The sequence below is a fragment of the Crocuta crocuta genome, unplaced genomic scaffold (genome assembly GCF_008692635.1).
Source record: "Crocuta crocuta isolate KB4526 unplaced genomic scaffold, BGI_CrCroc_1.0 scaffold323, whole genome shotgun sequence".
Classification (NCBI taxonomy): Eukaryota; Metazoa; Chordata; class Mammalia; order Carnivora; family Hyaenidae; genus Crocuta; species Crocuta crocuta.
The window spans coordinates 2,446,567-2,462,504 of record NW_027536465.1 but is presented as its reverse complement, the minus strand read 5'-3'; the positions used below and the strand labels follow the sequence as shown (position 1 = coordinate 2,462,504).

Sequence of the window (15,938 nt, the reverse complement as noted above, 5' to 3'; positions counted from 1 at the left end):
CAGTGATTGAAACCAGGTACAATTATGTAGCACTATGAACTGGGGTGATCATCCATCTTGGTTTACCTCTGACTGTTTAGGCTTTGGCACTGGAAGTTCTGTCTCTCAGGAAATCCCTCAGTCCCGGACAGACTGGGATGGTCAGTCACCCTATTAGGAACAAATTGCCAAAGAGATAATTGGGGAGAAAAGTCATAGCAACAATTTTCATTCTTCTTTAACAAGACATTAATGGCATCTCAAAAGGAGCTACGTGAGGTCAGTACAAAACCGATTAAGATTTGAGATCATAAAAAATGAATAAAATAACTAATATAACATTATGTTAATTATACTTGAACAAAAAAATATATATAATGAAATTTCCTTTTTTTAAGGTTTTTTTTTTTTATATTTATTTGAGAGACAGAGACAGCATGAGTTGGGAAGGGGCAGAGAGGGAGAGGGAGAATCCCAAGAGGGAGAGGGAGAATCCCAAGCAGACTCCACACTGCTTGCAAAGAGCCCAATGCGGGGCTCAAACTCATGAAACCAAGAGTTAGATGCTTAACTGACTGAGCCACCCAGGCGCCCCAATAAAATAAAATAAAATACTTAAAGACCAATGGTTTTGGAGAGGGATCCTCTATGTATATTTCAGAAATGGGGAAAATACTATAGAAGTGAAAGCCTGTCTTCTTTGAAGATTTTCTCATTAATTTTTTCCTTGGGTCTGCCATTGCTCTCTTCCCTTTCCTCTACTTAAGGCAGAAGTGCCTGCCACCTATTTCAGGAATCTTCCAGAGTGCTTACTGTGAGAAATTGGTTATTCACTTATTAAATCTTCTGTGAAAATTTTCCTTGGGATTGCACGTATGTAAGAATACACTGACACCCAGGGGCACCTGGATGGCTCAGTCCGTTGAGCATCCAACTTCAGCTCAGGTCATGATCTCACAGTTCTTGAGTTTGAGCCCCATATTAGGCTCTCCGCTGTCAGCACAGAGTCTGCTTTCAGATCCTCTGTCCCCCTGCCTCCCACTCTCTCTGTCCCCCTCCACACTGTCTTTCTCTGTCTAAAATAAAAATAAAAATTAAAAAAAGAGAATACACTGACGTACATAGTTGATGTTCTGACATCCCACAGCTCAAACCCAAATTGGGTTTATGTGAATATAAACTGAAGGCTATAGGAGCCTCCCTGGTGGTCTGACGTTACAATAGACTGGGAAAACACTGTGTTGGAATCATCTGTTTTAGACAAGAACACAAATATAGTTTTATTTATTTAAAGCTAATTTTGAGGACTTTACATATAATGTTTCACCTTTTTTTTTCTAAGCACAGGAAATATCTTCAGTTGGTGGTCCCTAGCAAAGTAGAAATATCACAAGGAGTGGAAATTACTTTGTCTATTTACGTAACAGAATCTGGCAGCATTTAACATATAGAAAATGCTCGAATGTAATTGATAGATTACAGACATTCTTCCTATTTAGGTTACTAGTATCTCTGAATATGAACAGGAACTGAGAAATAGAGTAGCTATTGCCTGAGATTTGGCATCGTAACTAATTCCATTATTTTCAAACGTGATCTTCTTTTCTGAGAATGTCCATATACTTAATGTCTTCATTATGTCATCTAACAACTAAGTATATATTAATGATATGAGTAGTTTTCCAAATGTTGTGAATGTCTATGTCCTTTTATCCCTGAGAAGCAAAACTTGATTTCTGACTCCTTTGTGTCTCTCTGAACACCTATTTCGTGCTAATCGGAGAGCAGGTGCTTCTTAAAACCTGTTGACTTGGCTCAAGTTGTTTATACAGGCAATGTGGTTATTTCAAACATTATAGGATTTGAGTAAGAAGATCTGGGTAGGAAAGAAGGCTCTCAAAAATCACTAGCTGTGACCATTAACAAATTACCTTTACTTATTTTTAAGTTACTTAGGCTCTTTGAATCATTTGTAAAATATGGAGAGGGATTTTTTTTCTTGATTATGGAAGATCAAATGTAACTATCCCATAAACTACTCTGTGAAATGGAAATTACAAATACAACTGTTGATTATCATTTCAGATGTGGCTATTCATTATGGCATCTTCTTTGATTCTTTCTTCTCTTGCCTAAAGGCTGAGAGTAGACAGTGCAACCAAAAGCCTAGAGCAGGAGTCAGGGAAAGTTAAGACAGAAACAGATGTGCCCATTTATAAGCTGTGCTATTTGTATGAAGAAAGGGTTGGGTATTGGCCACTTGGAGGCTCCCTGATGGGGTGTGGACACTCTAAGAATGTACCGCGGCATCAGCCCCATAGAAAGATGGCCGGACTGGTTCCTTATTGCACCTCATTATCGTTAACTTTTTACTCTCCTTAGGATAATGGTGCAAAAGGGACTCCACAACCTATGTGGACGTGGAAGGAATTAAAGAAAGTGTAGGGATGGCCTGGACGGTGATTTATCTTACTCATCAGAGACAGAGTCTCTGGTTCAGAGGGACGAGGCAGATCATCTGCTCCCACCAGTACTGCAAAGCCTCACCCAAGAAGGAGGCTGGTGAGAACTGACAGGTGCGGCGCTTACTCCACCCTGTTTGAATCTAAGGAAGCTGCCCCAGACAGGAAGCGTGCCTACACGGTCGCCTGCCATGGCTGGGTTCTCTGCGTGAGAGAGCGAGCGAGAGCGAGCGGGTGCAAGTGAGCTGTGGTCACTCCGTGCAAAGGCCAGAGAGACGTGTGGAGGGTGCCTGCGGAGGGCCTCAGGAAATGAGGGTGACTACGTCTCTTCGAAGCTGTGAATACTAATGCCTAAGAAAAAGAGACAGAAGACAGGAAAAGAGTAGTTTAAGGAATGCTATCGTTCTCTATTGGCAAAGATTCCTGTTCTGTGGGAGGTTCTGGAAAGTTCATTTCTGTTCCCTCCTCTTCTTCTTGGACTGGAATGATTTCAATGTCTTCATTCTTTGGTTGGGGAGGTATTTCAGTCAGCTCAACCGCTTCTTCTGTTACTTCAATTGGCTGTTCCTTTTTTTCTTCAGCAGCTAACAGGACAACTACATCCTGGAACACAAAATTGAACAAGCATTTCTGGACCTTTACCTTTGGCCATTTGTCAACAGTCTCTATGAATGTCTATCAAAGATCTGCTGTTTTCTATGCTGTTTATGTTATTTCCTATATGCCTCCAAATACCTGGACTGATTTCCCAAGTGCTCAAATCCTTACCAAATCACCTATCAAAGCTCATCTTCAAGGTGCGCAGATATTTGCCACTTTGCCTGGAATGATCACACAGTATTTGGGAAAGAATGCTGCAATAATAGAGGAATTTAGATTCAAGTTTTGAGTTGCCTTTTATTGGCTATAACCTTGGGAAGGTAATTGTCTCTCTAATCCTGTTTTTCTCATCTGCAAAATGAAGGAATTGTGACAGTCTCTAAATTTTATTGTAAATCTAACATTCTGTGGTTCTGAAGCAGTTGATAATAGATCTGTCATGGAGATATTTGCATCTTCCAATCGTGGAGCCTCTTTGACCTATAGCTTTGGAAGTGGGGTCTGATGAAAGGTGCCAGTGGGGTGCAGTGGGGAGGGGATACTGGGAAATGAAGTGGGCAAACCAGTGCTTTCATCAGCCTGTCCTGCTTCTGCACGTTACGTGTGGGATTGTGAAATCAAGATGAACGCCTGGAGTGAGGCAGAACTGAATCCTCTGTCTAACCTTTAGAGAGACAGAATCCTCTGTCTAACCTTTAGATTTACTTCAAATTTCAAGACACTTTTTCCTCATTATTGGTATTTTCTGCTTTCCAGAAATCTGCCAAGACCACTTTTCGTGAAACTTTTAGTCTCAAAAGTTATGTTGGATTACATTCCCCAGAAACGATTTTTTGTAGACATGATTTCCTAGAGGGGCTGAGAGGACACGGTGGCTACTACTACTTACAGCTTTAGGTTTGGAGCACAGTTTTTTCCATTCATTCTCAACAATGCCAGCTGTCACAAGTTTTTGGAATAAGGTAAAGATCACCATCACAGCAAAAATGCTCTGAAGAACACAGAAAAAGTGAGGGCAAGAATGTAATAACGACTTAAAGAATGTAATAACAACTTAATGGTTGGTACTCACTAAATGACTCATGGCTAAAATTAAGTGATTACAAGATCAGTTCAGTAGAAGATGGGTCCTTTAGAAGATGAATTCTATAGGTAATGACTAACTGTAAGCACTACTAGTATCTTTATAACCCCAACCCTTAGCCCAGCTGCTGACATGCCATAAAAACATGCGTTTTATCAGGGGCAGCTGATAAGAAATAAGGCAGCAACAATTAATGGAAGAATCAGTTCTATGTAGGAAAAATTAATCAGCGACTCTCAAATTAAGTTTAGGTAATATGGTATCACAACCAAGGAAACCTGTCTATACTCGAGAGGTGCAGTTTTCCCCTTCAAACTCTACACCTAAAACTGGAGGCAAAAGGTGTTTCATAACAACTTAGGTAATTCTTCAGTGTTCATCTTAATCATACTAATACATGTTAACCAATACTAACATAAAAACTTGAAACAAACACATAGCACCTTCTGTGTACCAGCTAACTTATGTTAACTTATTGCTCAAAACAGCCCCATGAGATAAATATTGGCACTTGCCCTACTTTACAGTTGAAGAAACTGAGGCAGAATGTGGTTAAAATTCTTGCCCCCAAGCCATATAGGCAGCAAGTAGCAGAGGTAGCCAGTCTGGATCCAGAGTTGACACTTATAATAAAAATGCCAAACTTCTTCCCTGAGAAGAAATCCAGCCTCACACTTACCAAGAAAACAGATCGTATGCTGTCACAGTATTTTATCGACAGGGAGTTTTTCTCAGAGGGCTTACTGTCTGGTTGACAGGTGTGTATGTCAATATATGGCTTGGTGGCTTTAATAAGATTCAAATTCTCCATTTTAAAAAAATGGGAAATTGCAATATTAAATATGTCCATGATCAAAAGAATTAATCCAGAAATAGCAGCAAAGAGGCCCAACGAGTTCATTATCGTTTTCGCTTTGACCTGAAATGGAGACATAACGATGTGTTATTGGGGTTTGATTTCATTTGGAGAATACAAGCTAGGAAGGAATCCCAGATCCCACCCCTCCTATTCATAAAGGCACTGCGCCCAGATCATACTAAGCCACACTTCCCCCAGTGGTTTTTAATGCCCTTGTCACCGTAAAATGAAAACCTTCATCTCTCACTCCTGTTCCTTCCTCAGTCTTCCCCGTCTCATTTTACCCCATCACATTCAATCAGTTTATCAAGAGAAAATTTTAGGAACAATCCTAAATTCTTCTATTTTGTACACTTGCGGTTCCTTTCACTGCTCCTGCCACCATGCTGGTTGTCGTTTGGTAAATATTGGCTAAGTGAACATAAATAGTCTTCAGGTTATATCTGTCGGTGATAGAAGCTAGAGGGAAGAGAGGGAAGGACGTCCGTCCATCACACTGAAGTGGGCTGGTACTGTGGGTGTGGGGAGAGAAAGAGCAGATGGAGCCCTCCGGGTCTGTACCATCAAGTAGAAACTAACAGTAGCGAGAACAGCCCCACCTACTCTTATTGACATGGGTTGCAGTCAACCTCAGTCTACCATCTTTTAAAACATAATTAGGGCTGATGCCTCTGGGTAGCATAGGGGAAGGGTGTCAGAATGAGTATTCTACCTGCAGAGATGATAGAAGGTCAAAACAGGAAAGTATAAGTGAATAGTGTGGGATTGTTGATGATTATTTTAAGACCTACAATAGTTCATCCCTGGCTGAAGGACAAGTCAGTAGGACTTGCTGTATCTGGAGAATAAAACAACTTTATCTTCATAAACATTTTTTTTTCAAAAACTGAGTTTATTGGACCACCTCTAGAGAGGAGCCATTTTCAATCCACTCCATCCATCACTGACTTTGGGAGTGTCACAAGTTAGTAATAATAGCTTATTATTAGTAAGTAAGTATAAAAAACTCGGAGGAGGAAACTTGCTGGTAAGCTCATGACCTAGGTGTAAATGGGTTGGGAAGGCTATTGGATGAGACCCTCAATAGCTCCTTATGTAGCCTCTGAAGCATGCTCATGTATATTACTCCATTACATCTTCATGACAATATGGTAGCACCATTTTATAGAGGTACATAGAGGTAAACTGACTAGCTCACTGCTGAGTTAATCACAGTGTTGAGTTAATCACAGTGTTGATTAGAGTTTTCCTAAATGGTGGTCTAAGAGAACTGACACAGCTTTCAAAGAGATCTGTTAGTCTCAACGCGTTTAACATCCATAAGACCATAAGCATGTTGCTGTTCATCGGTCTGCCTTTAATTCTGTTTCCGTGGACATAATTCAGGTAGGTCTCATTTCCAAGTTTTTCATGAATACAGTCACAACAGCTTTGTAGAGGATCTTTTGCCTTTTGGGATTAGGAGAGAACTCAGTGCTACTGTGATTCCAAAGGTGTGGAACAGCTTTTGTTTTCAACTGAGAAAGTAGGTCTTTCTCTGACGTGTGGGGAAGAAGGACATAAGATTACTTGCCAAACTTTTCCTGGGGTTTTTCTCCGCTGCTACCAGGAGTGATCCAGAAATGATATACTGTGAAAAGAGAGGTGGTAGGTGGGGAAGACATGAGGTACATGGGAGAAGAGGCAGACAGGGAGGAAGGCAGAGAGGGAGATCACTTTTAACATGGAGAACTGGTTGTTAGAAAGCTATCCATACTTCCAACCACTTTCACCAAACCGTCCAGCCATTTTTGCAGTATTCATTCATTTTTCAGCAGTCATATTTCCCCTTTGTTCACGCCCAGCTATATTTAGTTGATGCCTTTTATGCAACCAACTGGGAAGCTGTGACTAGGAATATAGTAAGACCAGAGGCAAAACCCAAGTTTTCGTGTCAATGAATACTAACACTGAATTTACAAGCTTTATTTTTAGTTTCTCGTTTTTCTTTTTTAAATTTGTGGAATTTCTCTTTGGAGTTCACAGGGGTTTCAGTGATTCTGATGCCAGTGAAGAATGAATCAACGTGGCCTGAATGCCATGGGCACTCCATTAAAACGTTTGCTGCTACAGGAAGTGATGGTGATTATTTCCTGTCTTCCTTGTTTAAGCTATGAAATGGAGGGAACTCTTGTTCTCATCCATCTCTCTTTGTTCTGAAAATCTCAATCCTGGGCATATCTTTTTAGTAGTAACTATGAAAGTATAATGGGGATATAAAGGTGCCCGCTCCAGACTACACCCAGACAAGTTACAAGCTTGGAAAACGTGCACAAAACAGCCGTAAGGATTGCTGCTCTGCTGATAAGCCCAAGCAGATTCATTTGCGATGGGACTGCTTTCACCACCTGAGACAGTAGCTACACAGAACTGTAGGAAGAAGGAACAGGTGGGAGGAAATGGGATGCGCCTGCTCCTTCCTGCTTCTGGAACCACCCTGCTGTACAGTCCACATGTTTAGTGTCCTTCTCACCCCTCTCCACATTGATTTAGGAGAGTCCTGCTTTGAACGATCTTCCTTCCCTGTGTAGATCCATGCAGGGCATCTCTCTCTGAATTTACATGAGGTGTGACCACTGACTCCATGGGATTCATGCTCAATTCAGTCAACCTCTCTTTCCACTAAATTACTTTCACCTCATAAGCTATTTCCCAGCCACATACTTTCCTCAACCAGAAATAATCTCGCATGTTACTGTGGAGCTTTTAAACCTCTTTGTCTGCATCACTACCCTAATGGCTGTTAGCTGTTACTCACCAGAATACCTCCCCAGAAAGGGTACCACACAGTCATACAGATGGGTGCATAGACCTCCATGTGGATCATCAGGAGGCCACCTAGGGCCATGTGGAAGAGCCCATTCATAATCTGGACAGCCTGTAGAGAGAATAAGGGGACTGATGAGGAACTGGAGTCATCATCAAGTCAGAAAGCGAAGGCTGGTGGCCCTGGCCCCTGACCTGGGACTGTGTAAAATGCCTAAAGGAAGTGGCCAAGGTGCCAAGACCTTTGTCTTGTTCAGATCCACTTTCCTCATCACCTGGGACATTTCCAAGACAGATATGTCTGGGATGCTGGTGACAAACTGGGATGTGAGACCCTTAAGTATGCAGACTGCAAAATCCAAAGGAGATGTAAGATCACTGTGACATCTTCTCTGCACATCCCCGATTTGGCACACCGTGTCGGACATAAAGGACACCTCATGTTGGATCAACCACCTTCTAGTTGGATTGCATTCTGTACCTGGCTTGTAGCCTTTGCCTGTTGAGGCCAGAGAGTCTTTACGATATGGACCGGAGTGCAGCTGACTTACCCCCAGTGGCTTAGATTCCCTCATGAAGAAGCTTTGTGTAGGGCCCACCACTGAAGACATCTTTTTGGGAATTATTTTTTGAACAGGATGCATGGCAGTCGGGCCTTTCATAACATCTTCTGGGAGAGTCCCACTCATCGAATTTCTGGGTGTCGCCATTTCACCCTCAGAACTCCTAAAAACAAATAATAAAACAGGAAGAGGGAGAATAGGATTTTCAGCAGTCGTTTGTCTCCTGTCTCTTGAGTACTTTCCCCTATATTCTCTCCACAAGTGTCGTTGAGAGTAGACATGGACTTTTGCCAGTGGCTTTGGGTCTGAGGCCGAGCCTGCTGCTGTGTTCTAAGACAGGATCTGAAGGGGGCATCTCAGGCAAGGACACAGGGCCCCTGGGATCCCTGCCAGTATTCTCAACAATGATGTCTGGTGCATCCTTTATTGCCGAAGAGAACGCCATGCTCATGTGTCTACATGCCCTGTTTGTCTCTCGTCCCTGAACGCTTTTCTTATGCTCTCATGTTGGAAAGTGTATTTTGTATTGACTTCTCCTTGTCCTTTGGCTTCTCAGCGTTTGTACATTGTGATGGGCCAGAGGCATCATGAAACATAAGTGTCTGACTTCGGCTCAGGTCATGATCTCGCGGCTCAGGAGTTCGAGCCCTGCGTTGTACTCTGTGCCGACAGAGTCCCTCTCTCTCTCCAGTCGTTCTCTCTCTCTCAAAAATAAGCATTAAAAAGAGAAGTATGGTGAGGACTGTCCTTCGAGTTAGCAGAGGCCGATTCTAGTCTTCCTTTACCACCAACTCTGCAACCTTGAGTAATCACTTTAAGGAGGCTCTCAGAGTTGTACATAAGACTGTGGCCTCCTGACATGGGTTGTCTAGGTTTAAGTCAAATTCTTTTTGTGGTGAAACTACAGGCAAGTTCTTTAAACTCTGGGCCTTACGCCTTTCAGCTATAAAATGGGAATAATAGTTCTTGTCTTACGGTACAGGGTTTCTGTAAGACTCAGATGGACTGATGTCTGTGTGTGGCTGGTGGCTTTTCATTGAGCATATCTCAAAGGTCAGCTCCTCAGAAAAGCCTTCCGCAAATCCCCAGTCCACAGTGCAGCCTTTTTCACAGCGTCCATTTGATTTGTGTACGTGGCACATACCACTGTGGGGAATTACCTTGTTTATCTGCTTGCTTCTTTATGGCCAGTCTCTTTCCACTAGAATATAAGTGCCCTCAAAGCAGAGACCTTGTCTCTCTTGCTCAATATCTAAGCGACGCCTGGATTGAATAGTTTCTTAAAATTGCCCAGGAAATAAATGTATGTAAAGCCCCTGTATCTGAATAATCATGACCTGTTTTTGTTGCTCTTCTGGTTTTCAGTATCATTACCTCTGTAAGCATTAGTTTCTATTTTTTCCCCTCATGGGGAAAATGAGAACATCCCTGTCACAGACATGTTGTGGGAAGTAAGTTCAGACATGAAAATGCCTCCTACGTGGGGAGAAAGTGGCAGTTGCCATTTGTTCTTAGAATTCATGATTTATTCATTTCTCAGGTTAGATGGTGATTATTACCAAGACCCTTTCCAGCTCTCATGGGTTTTTTTGTTTGTTTAAAAATTTTTTTTTTTTTACTGTTAACTTATTTTTGAGAGAGGCAGAGCGTGAGCAGGGGATGGGCGGAAAGAAAGGAAGATACTGAATCTGAAGCAGACTGAAGGCTTTGAGCTGTCGTCAGCACAGAACCCGACATGGAGCTTGAACTCACACACCANGCCCCCCTCTCCCCCCCCCCCCCTGCTCTCATGTTTTAGGACTGTTCAACTTTCTTCATCTTGCACTTGGCATTTATATGTTTATGTCAGTTACTTACATGGAATCTATCAGGTCTTTCCTGGGCCCTGGAACTCTCTTTAGAGACGCATCTTGGGTCTTGTCTTTGTTGGCTGTAAGTCACTAAGGACCCTTGGAGACCAAGACTGTCCAGCTTGCGTGGCACTATACAATGGTGCCTGTACCGAGCCTGGCACTGTGGTATAGGACAGGCACTTGGGAGTCACCCAGGCCTCACCTTTGCACCCAGTGTGTAGTTAACAAAGAGGTTTCACGTCCGCAGTTCACTGAAGTCTCCCAGAGTAGACAAGGGGTGGATCATTGCTACTGTTTTGTAGAAAAGGTGGCCAGGGCACAGAATAGTTCAGTCCCTCGTTCCCAGTTCCACGACTACTGGAGATCGAAAGCGAGGGCTTGGACCTATCCAACGAGGTATCTGTGGCTGCTTTGTCCCCTGTGTGGGACAGGGGGTCAGCCTTTCACTTACAAACCTCTGCCTTCAGCTGTGTGTGCTGTCTGGATGACTATAAAGTGATCGAAGCCCGAATACCTGTCAGGACGACAGGGGAGGCTTCGGCTCGGTGCTCTGCACTTGGTCCCACCCTACCTGCCAATCCCCAGATGTCGTGTGGTTTGGGAGGTCTTGGTGCTTTGCACACAAACTACCCGACAAGACCCCTAGCAAATGGGAGTGCAGTAAAGCAGGCCGCTGCGGAGTCTCCGGGTGATTCTGGCCAGCAGGCAGGACTTGGGGAGCTGGTCGGAACCTCTGAAACCATCCTGGTCATTCGACAAATGAGGAAACCGTGGCCCGGGGATGGGCTGCGCCTTGTCACAGACCTTACACTTGGTGACAGAGCCAACCAGAAGGCAGTCACTGTGGCTCTGAGGCCGGTGCTCTCTGCTGCCCCACGGCCACACCACGTCGTGTCGTTGTTTATGGAGCACCTCTTTGTGCGGGGGTTACTGCACATCCAGCCCCTGGGCGCCCCACACCTGTCTTACCCAGAAGGCATCTTGTNTTTTTTTTTTTTTTTTGCAGATGTGGACATGCAGGTTCAGAGGTTTCCCATTTGTAGGAAGGGAATGGGCCGGGAGTCACCACACTCCTCTCCCAGAGGACTCCTTTTAGCGAGGACAGCTTAAAGAGCAAAGGGCATCAATTATCTGGACAGAAGGAGAGGACAGGACTAGTGTTGTTTGGATTTCGCCTTATTTTTCAGCTGCCTAAGGCTGAGTCACTCTTACTGGTGAGATAAACCTCTCAACCTAAGCAAATTCTACTGTGACTCTATCTGTAATGGCTGATGGCGGTAATGACCACTGTGGGAGGGGGGGAATATTTTATTTCGCCATTAAAAATGTCTCAGGGCACCTGGGTGGCTCAGTCGGTTAAGCGTCTGACTTTGGCTCAGGTCGTGATCTCACAGTTTGTGAGTTCGTGCCCCTCATCGGATTCTCTGGCATCGGTGTGGAGCCCGCTTGGGATTCTCAGAATTCTCCCCCCCCCCCCCGCCCCGTCTCTCTCTGCCCCTCTCCCATTTGCGCTCTCTGTCGCTTCCAAAAGAAATAAATGCACTTAAAAACATTATGCCTCATTATGGCAACTATCCTTCAACACATATTACTGTAAAATAGTAGTTTATAAACACAAACATACCCATTTCTATGTGCTATTTCATTTTGTATGGAAATAAACTTTCTAAAACACATACGTATTTTTATGCGAGGGCATCGTAGAAGACTAGGAACTGAAAATCATCATTGTGTGGGAATACATAAAATTAGGCCACATATTCCCAAGGATATTGTAGATTCCTGCAGCTTTTCCCCATCATTGTTTCTTAATTGTTTACAATGACTTAAACAGGGCACAGCACACGGCTCTGCTCAAAGCCTAGGTGGTATATCCACCGGGGTGACTGAGCACATTGGCCCAAATGCGGTAACAGTAGGATTTTGTGCTCACTAAACTGTATCACCATCAGGGCTCCGTTTACCTGACACTGCCCCCACTTTATTGCAGTGACTTCTGCAAATCTCTTCTGGTTTTTAAAAGGCACCACCACTTCTGGGTGCATCTGCTGCAGAGCAGTCTCACTGCCTTTATGGGTTTTGGTTTGAATAATGACTTTTTAGGTCCAGTAATTACATCATTTAATGAGAAGTTCAAAGCTGCCTAGCTTTCGTTACCTCAACTTCCTCCCCTGCCACTCAAAATAGTTCTGCATTTCTGTCCTTTCTGGTCCTGTGCGCTGAGGTCCCAGGAGGAATGTTCTCACTTCCATTCCATTCCCTCTGCCTGGGCTCCCCAGCCCCTCCCCAGCCCCTCTCCTTCCTCCAGGACATCAGTCCCAGAGAAAGCGAGTCTTGCATCTTCAGTCTGTGTGCATAGAAGGTGCTAGTCCCAGCTCTGCGGCTGGCTACTTCTGTGATCTCACCACTCAAAGTACTGTCCGAGACCATGGGAGAATTTGCAATGTACAATGTACTAAATATTCAAAGGATACCTGTATCTTTTGTAGGATTACAATGTGCTGCAGCATTCCTGTTCCCAGAGCCCCTTCCTTTAACCCAGCGGCCACTGCCCTGGCTCCCCTCTGTCACCCCTGCGTCTTCAGAGCCTACCCTTCCCCTCTGTTCCTCCACTTGCTCACCACCCACCCTCCTGGGGGCCTCACAGCTTGTGGGCAGAGGTGCTGGGCCGAGGCTGCTCTACATGGAGTCAGCGGCCTTTCATCAGGCACGAGCGCTCAGATGGCTTTATTCCTGTCCCCCTGGACCCAGGCTCCAAGAGTCAGAGCCACGGTTCTCTCCAGGCCATTCACCTCCATGCCCAGTCAGGGCCCAGGTCCTGCGGCCTCTTCCTCTGTAAGGTTTCTTATCTCGGGCCACTAAACCAGGCCCCAAATCACTACTTTAAGTCCTGCTCGTCCTGAGCTTCAGCTCTCTGTCTTGCTGTCATGGCCTCCTGGCCATTCCTCAAGGGCTGTCACGCTAGGGTGACATGGAGAACCTGTTGTCCATGCACCATGAGCTTAATAAACGTTAAACTGAACGACTTCCTCCAGGAAGATTCACACAGAAACATGCAGGATGTTGGACCAAAAGGTGATGGTTTCACCCCACCTGATGATCAGTGACATCAGGCCGTTCCGTGGAAAACGGGAAGGCAGTCACATTATATGCTGGATTCAGGAAACAGTTATGACTGGGCTAAAACTCATCTTTGTTGCCCTTCATTAGCTCTTCCTCCTCTGCAGGGCCCACTCTCACTGCAGGCTTCTGTGATGGCTTTGAGGTGGGATTTTGTGCTCAGTTTGATGTCCTCCACACCCCCTCCCCCCGTCATTCGTTCCCCTGCAGAAAATGTTAGCCTGTGAGGTTTAACTACATCGCAGGGTATTCACATTTAGCAGCGTATCTTTGGAGACAAAATCATTCAAAACAAAAGAAATGGAAATATTTTCATTATAGCCATGGCTGATTATTTTCTTCTTCAGTGCCAAGGGTTCTGAGAGCTTTGGGCTGTTAGCTCAGTTAACCATACATAAAGCGGTGGGTGTTAACCATCGCTTCCATCTTGTGGGCAAGTAAACCCAGGAATGTAGGAGTTTGGTAACTCGCCTGCGGGCTTATAGGTGGCGGAGCTCTGGTTTGGGCCCAGCAGAGTGGTAACCACGCTCCCGTCTACATGCTTCAGTCTGCTGCTTTTGTTCAGTGACTCCCAGTTCACTGGCCAGGGTCTTTCTTGAGAGATGGAGTGGCTCAGGAAGTGGGTGGGCAGCAAAGCCTGGTACCCTTCCTCAAATTGCGACACTGTCAGAAAACCTGACCGGGGAAGGCCTAGGGTGAAAGCCGAGAATCTCTAGTCTCCAAAACCATACTATGCTTTACGCATCACTCCCTTGTAGTCATTTTAAAAAAATTTTATTTATTTATTTTGAGAGAGAGAGAGCACACAGGAAGGGCAGAGAGAAAGCACGCAGGAAGGGCAGAGAGAGAGAGAATCCCAAGCAGGCTCCACACCGCCAGTGCAGAGCCCACCACGGGGCTCGAACCCACAAACCGCGAGACCATGACCTGAGCTGAAATCAAGAGTTGGGTGCTTAACCGACTAAGCTATTCAGGCGTCCCCTTTTTAGTCGCTGAAACAAAGCAAACTGGTCCCTTACCTGAATGTCTGAGGCCTTTGGTCTCGAGGCTGGTTTGGATGCTGGCTGCCAAGTTCACTTCCACTGCTGATGTCTTGGGTACACAGGAGGTGAGTGACACAGGGCAGGCCTGGGGCCTCTGATAGATACCAGGTGACAGGAAATCAGTGGCTTCTGCTACCTTGGCCTTTGCCCCAATCACTTTGGTTTAATGCACACATGCCAGAGCCAAAGGATGTACAGAAAAGTTTCTGCCTTACCACGAGGTTTCACTTCTTGAAAAGGGTCCTGGGGGACTGCCTGGCGTACTTTACGCTACCCTAATTAGAAGAACTTTGCAGCCCCCACCCTGTAAGCAGGTGTGGATGGTGGGTCCCCAAGGGCAAGAAGGGCTCTAGAAATTCTCTACAGATGGGCTGCTAGGACTTTTACCTTTTTACTTCACTTTTAGGAGCGAGGAGGTGGGAAGAAGGCATTCAAGCAGAGAGATTCAGGAATCAGGATGCCTGGTCGCTTCGGAGTATTGCAGGTATCCCTCTGCAAATATTGTCCACATTTGCCTGCACTTAGGGTCCTCGTGGGAGCATGTATGTCTCATGTGGGATTTACTAGGAATGGCCTAAAAATATAGCTTGGTGTTGGAGAGCACATCCCCAGAAGCTTGAGGCAAGAGCTGCATGATTTGGGATACAAACTCGAGTTGCACGTTTACCTACAAACTCACTTTTCCCTCCATCTTTCTGACTCCCTTGCATCCCCTTTCTTTTCAGTCTGGCCTGGAGCTGTGCCAGGCATAGATCAAATGAGGGATGGAGGAAGCCGGTGGCCAGGAGAGTATGAACATTTGGAAAAGGAATTTTTGCCCGAAGATTTTATGCCTCCACCATATACAACCTTTATGCTCATACTGATGGATTTTTTCTTCTTGCTTTTTAATTTCCTTTTCCATTGTTTTATGTTATTAGGGACTCAGGGCCATAACTAGTCAATTTTTTGCTTAATCAAAAGGGCCAAAATGTGGCAGCTTTGCCGCCAAATCTGAGGTTAATTCCTGTTTTCCCTCCATCTCTTCCTCTCTCCCTCCCTTTCTCTCCCTCCCTCCAATCCTCTCTCTCCTCTCCTCCCTCCCTCCCCTCTTCTTTATTTCTCCTTCAGATTCTCTTCTTTCTCTTTAAGATGGTTCGGATCAGAGAGTCATAACCAATGGGTAGTAGTAGTTCTGGAGTGGCTGATCTGGGTGCAACATAAAACCAAATGCCAACTCCCCACCATTGAAGGAGTCCATCAGTGGAACAGGCTGCCATTTGAATAGAGGACTTGCAGTCATCAATGTCCACGAGTGAAAGGCATGCAGTCACTTCTCATACATTTCATAGAAGAGGAGTGGAAACATAGGCTCCACCATCCATCTAAGATTCTGGTTGTGGCTCTGAGGATCTGCTGAAGTGCTTGAATGGTTGGTGGCAGGGATGATAATTGCACGAGACCGGAGTTATAGATGATGGGGAGGTTTGTGAGCTTGGAGTCCAGGATGGCGGGTGGTCATTGGAGCCCACCTTCATTTCAGTGAGCATGGAAATAGGGTCCGGGCTTGGCACATGTATGGAATCAGTGA

At 44.9% G+C, this 15,938-nt stretch overlaps 1 protein-coding gene across 2 annotated transcripts; it reads right to left on the bottom strand.

The window, feature by feature from the left end:
* Positions 1 to 1,233: 1,233 nt before the first annotated feature.
* Positions 1,234 to 14,425, bottom strand: MS4A1 (membrane spanning 4-domains A1). 2 transcript variants are annotated; one of them, XM_077748741.1, is made up of 7 exons: positions 14,345 to 14,425; positions 8,341 to 8,515; positions 7,782 to 7,901; positions 6,558 to 6,614; positions 4,805 to 5,044; positions 3,931 to 4,032; positions 1,234 to 3,044 (listed from the first exon to the last, which is right to left on the bottom strand). In XM_077748741.1, exons 2-7 carry the CDS (start codon positions 8,497 to 8,499, stop codon positions 2,829 to 2,831), a joined length of 894 nt encoding a protein of 297 aa, XP_077604867.1. In that variant the 5' UTR covers positions 8,500 to 8,515; positions 14,345 to 14,425; the 3' UTR covers positions 1,234 to 2,828. The 2 variants fall into 2 exon arrangements, with proteins under 2 accessions (XP_077604867.1, XP_077604868.1); XM_077748742.1 differs by lacking the exon at positions 6,558 to 6,614.
* Between the last annotated feature and the right edge of the window lie 1,513 nt (positions 14,426 to 15,938).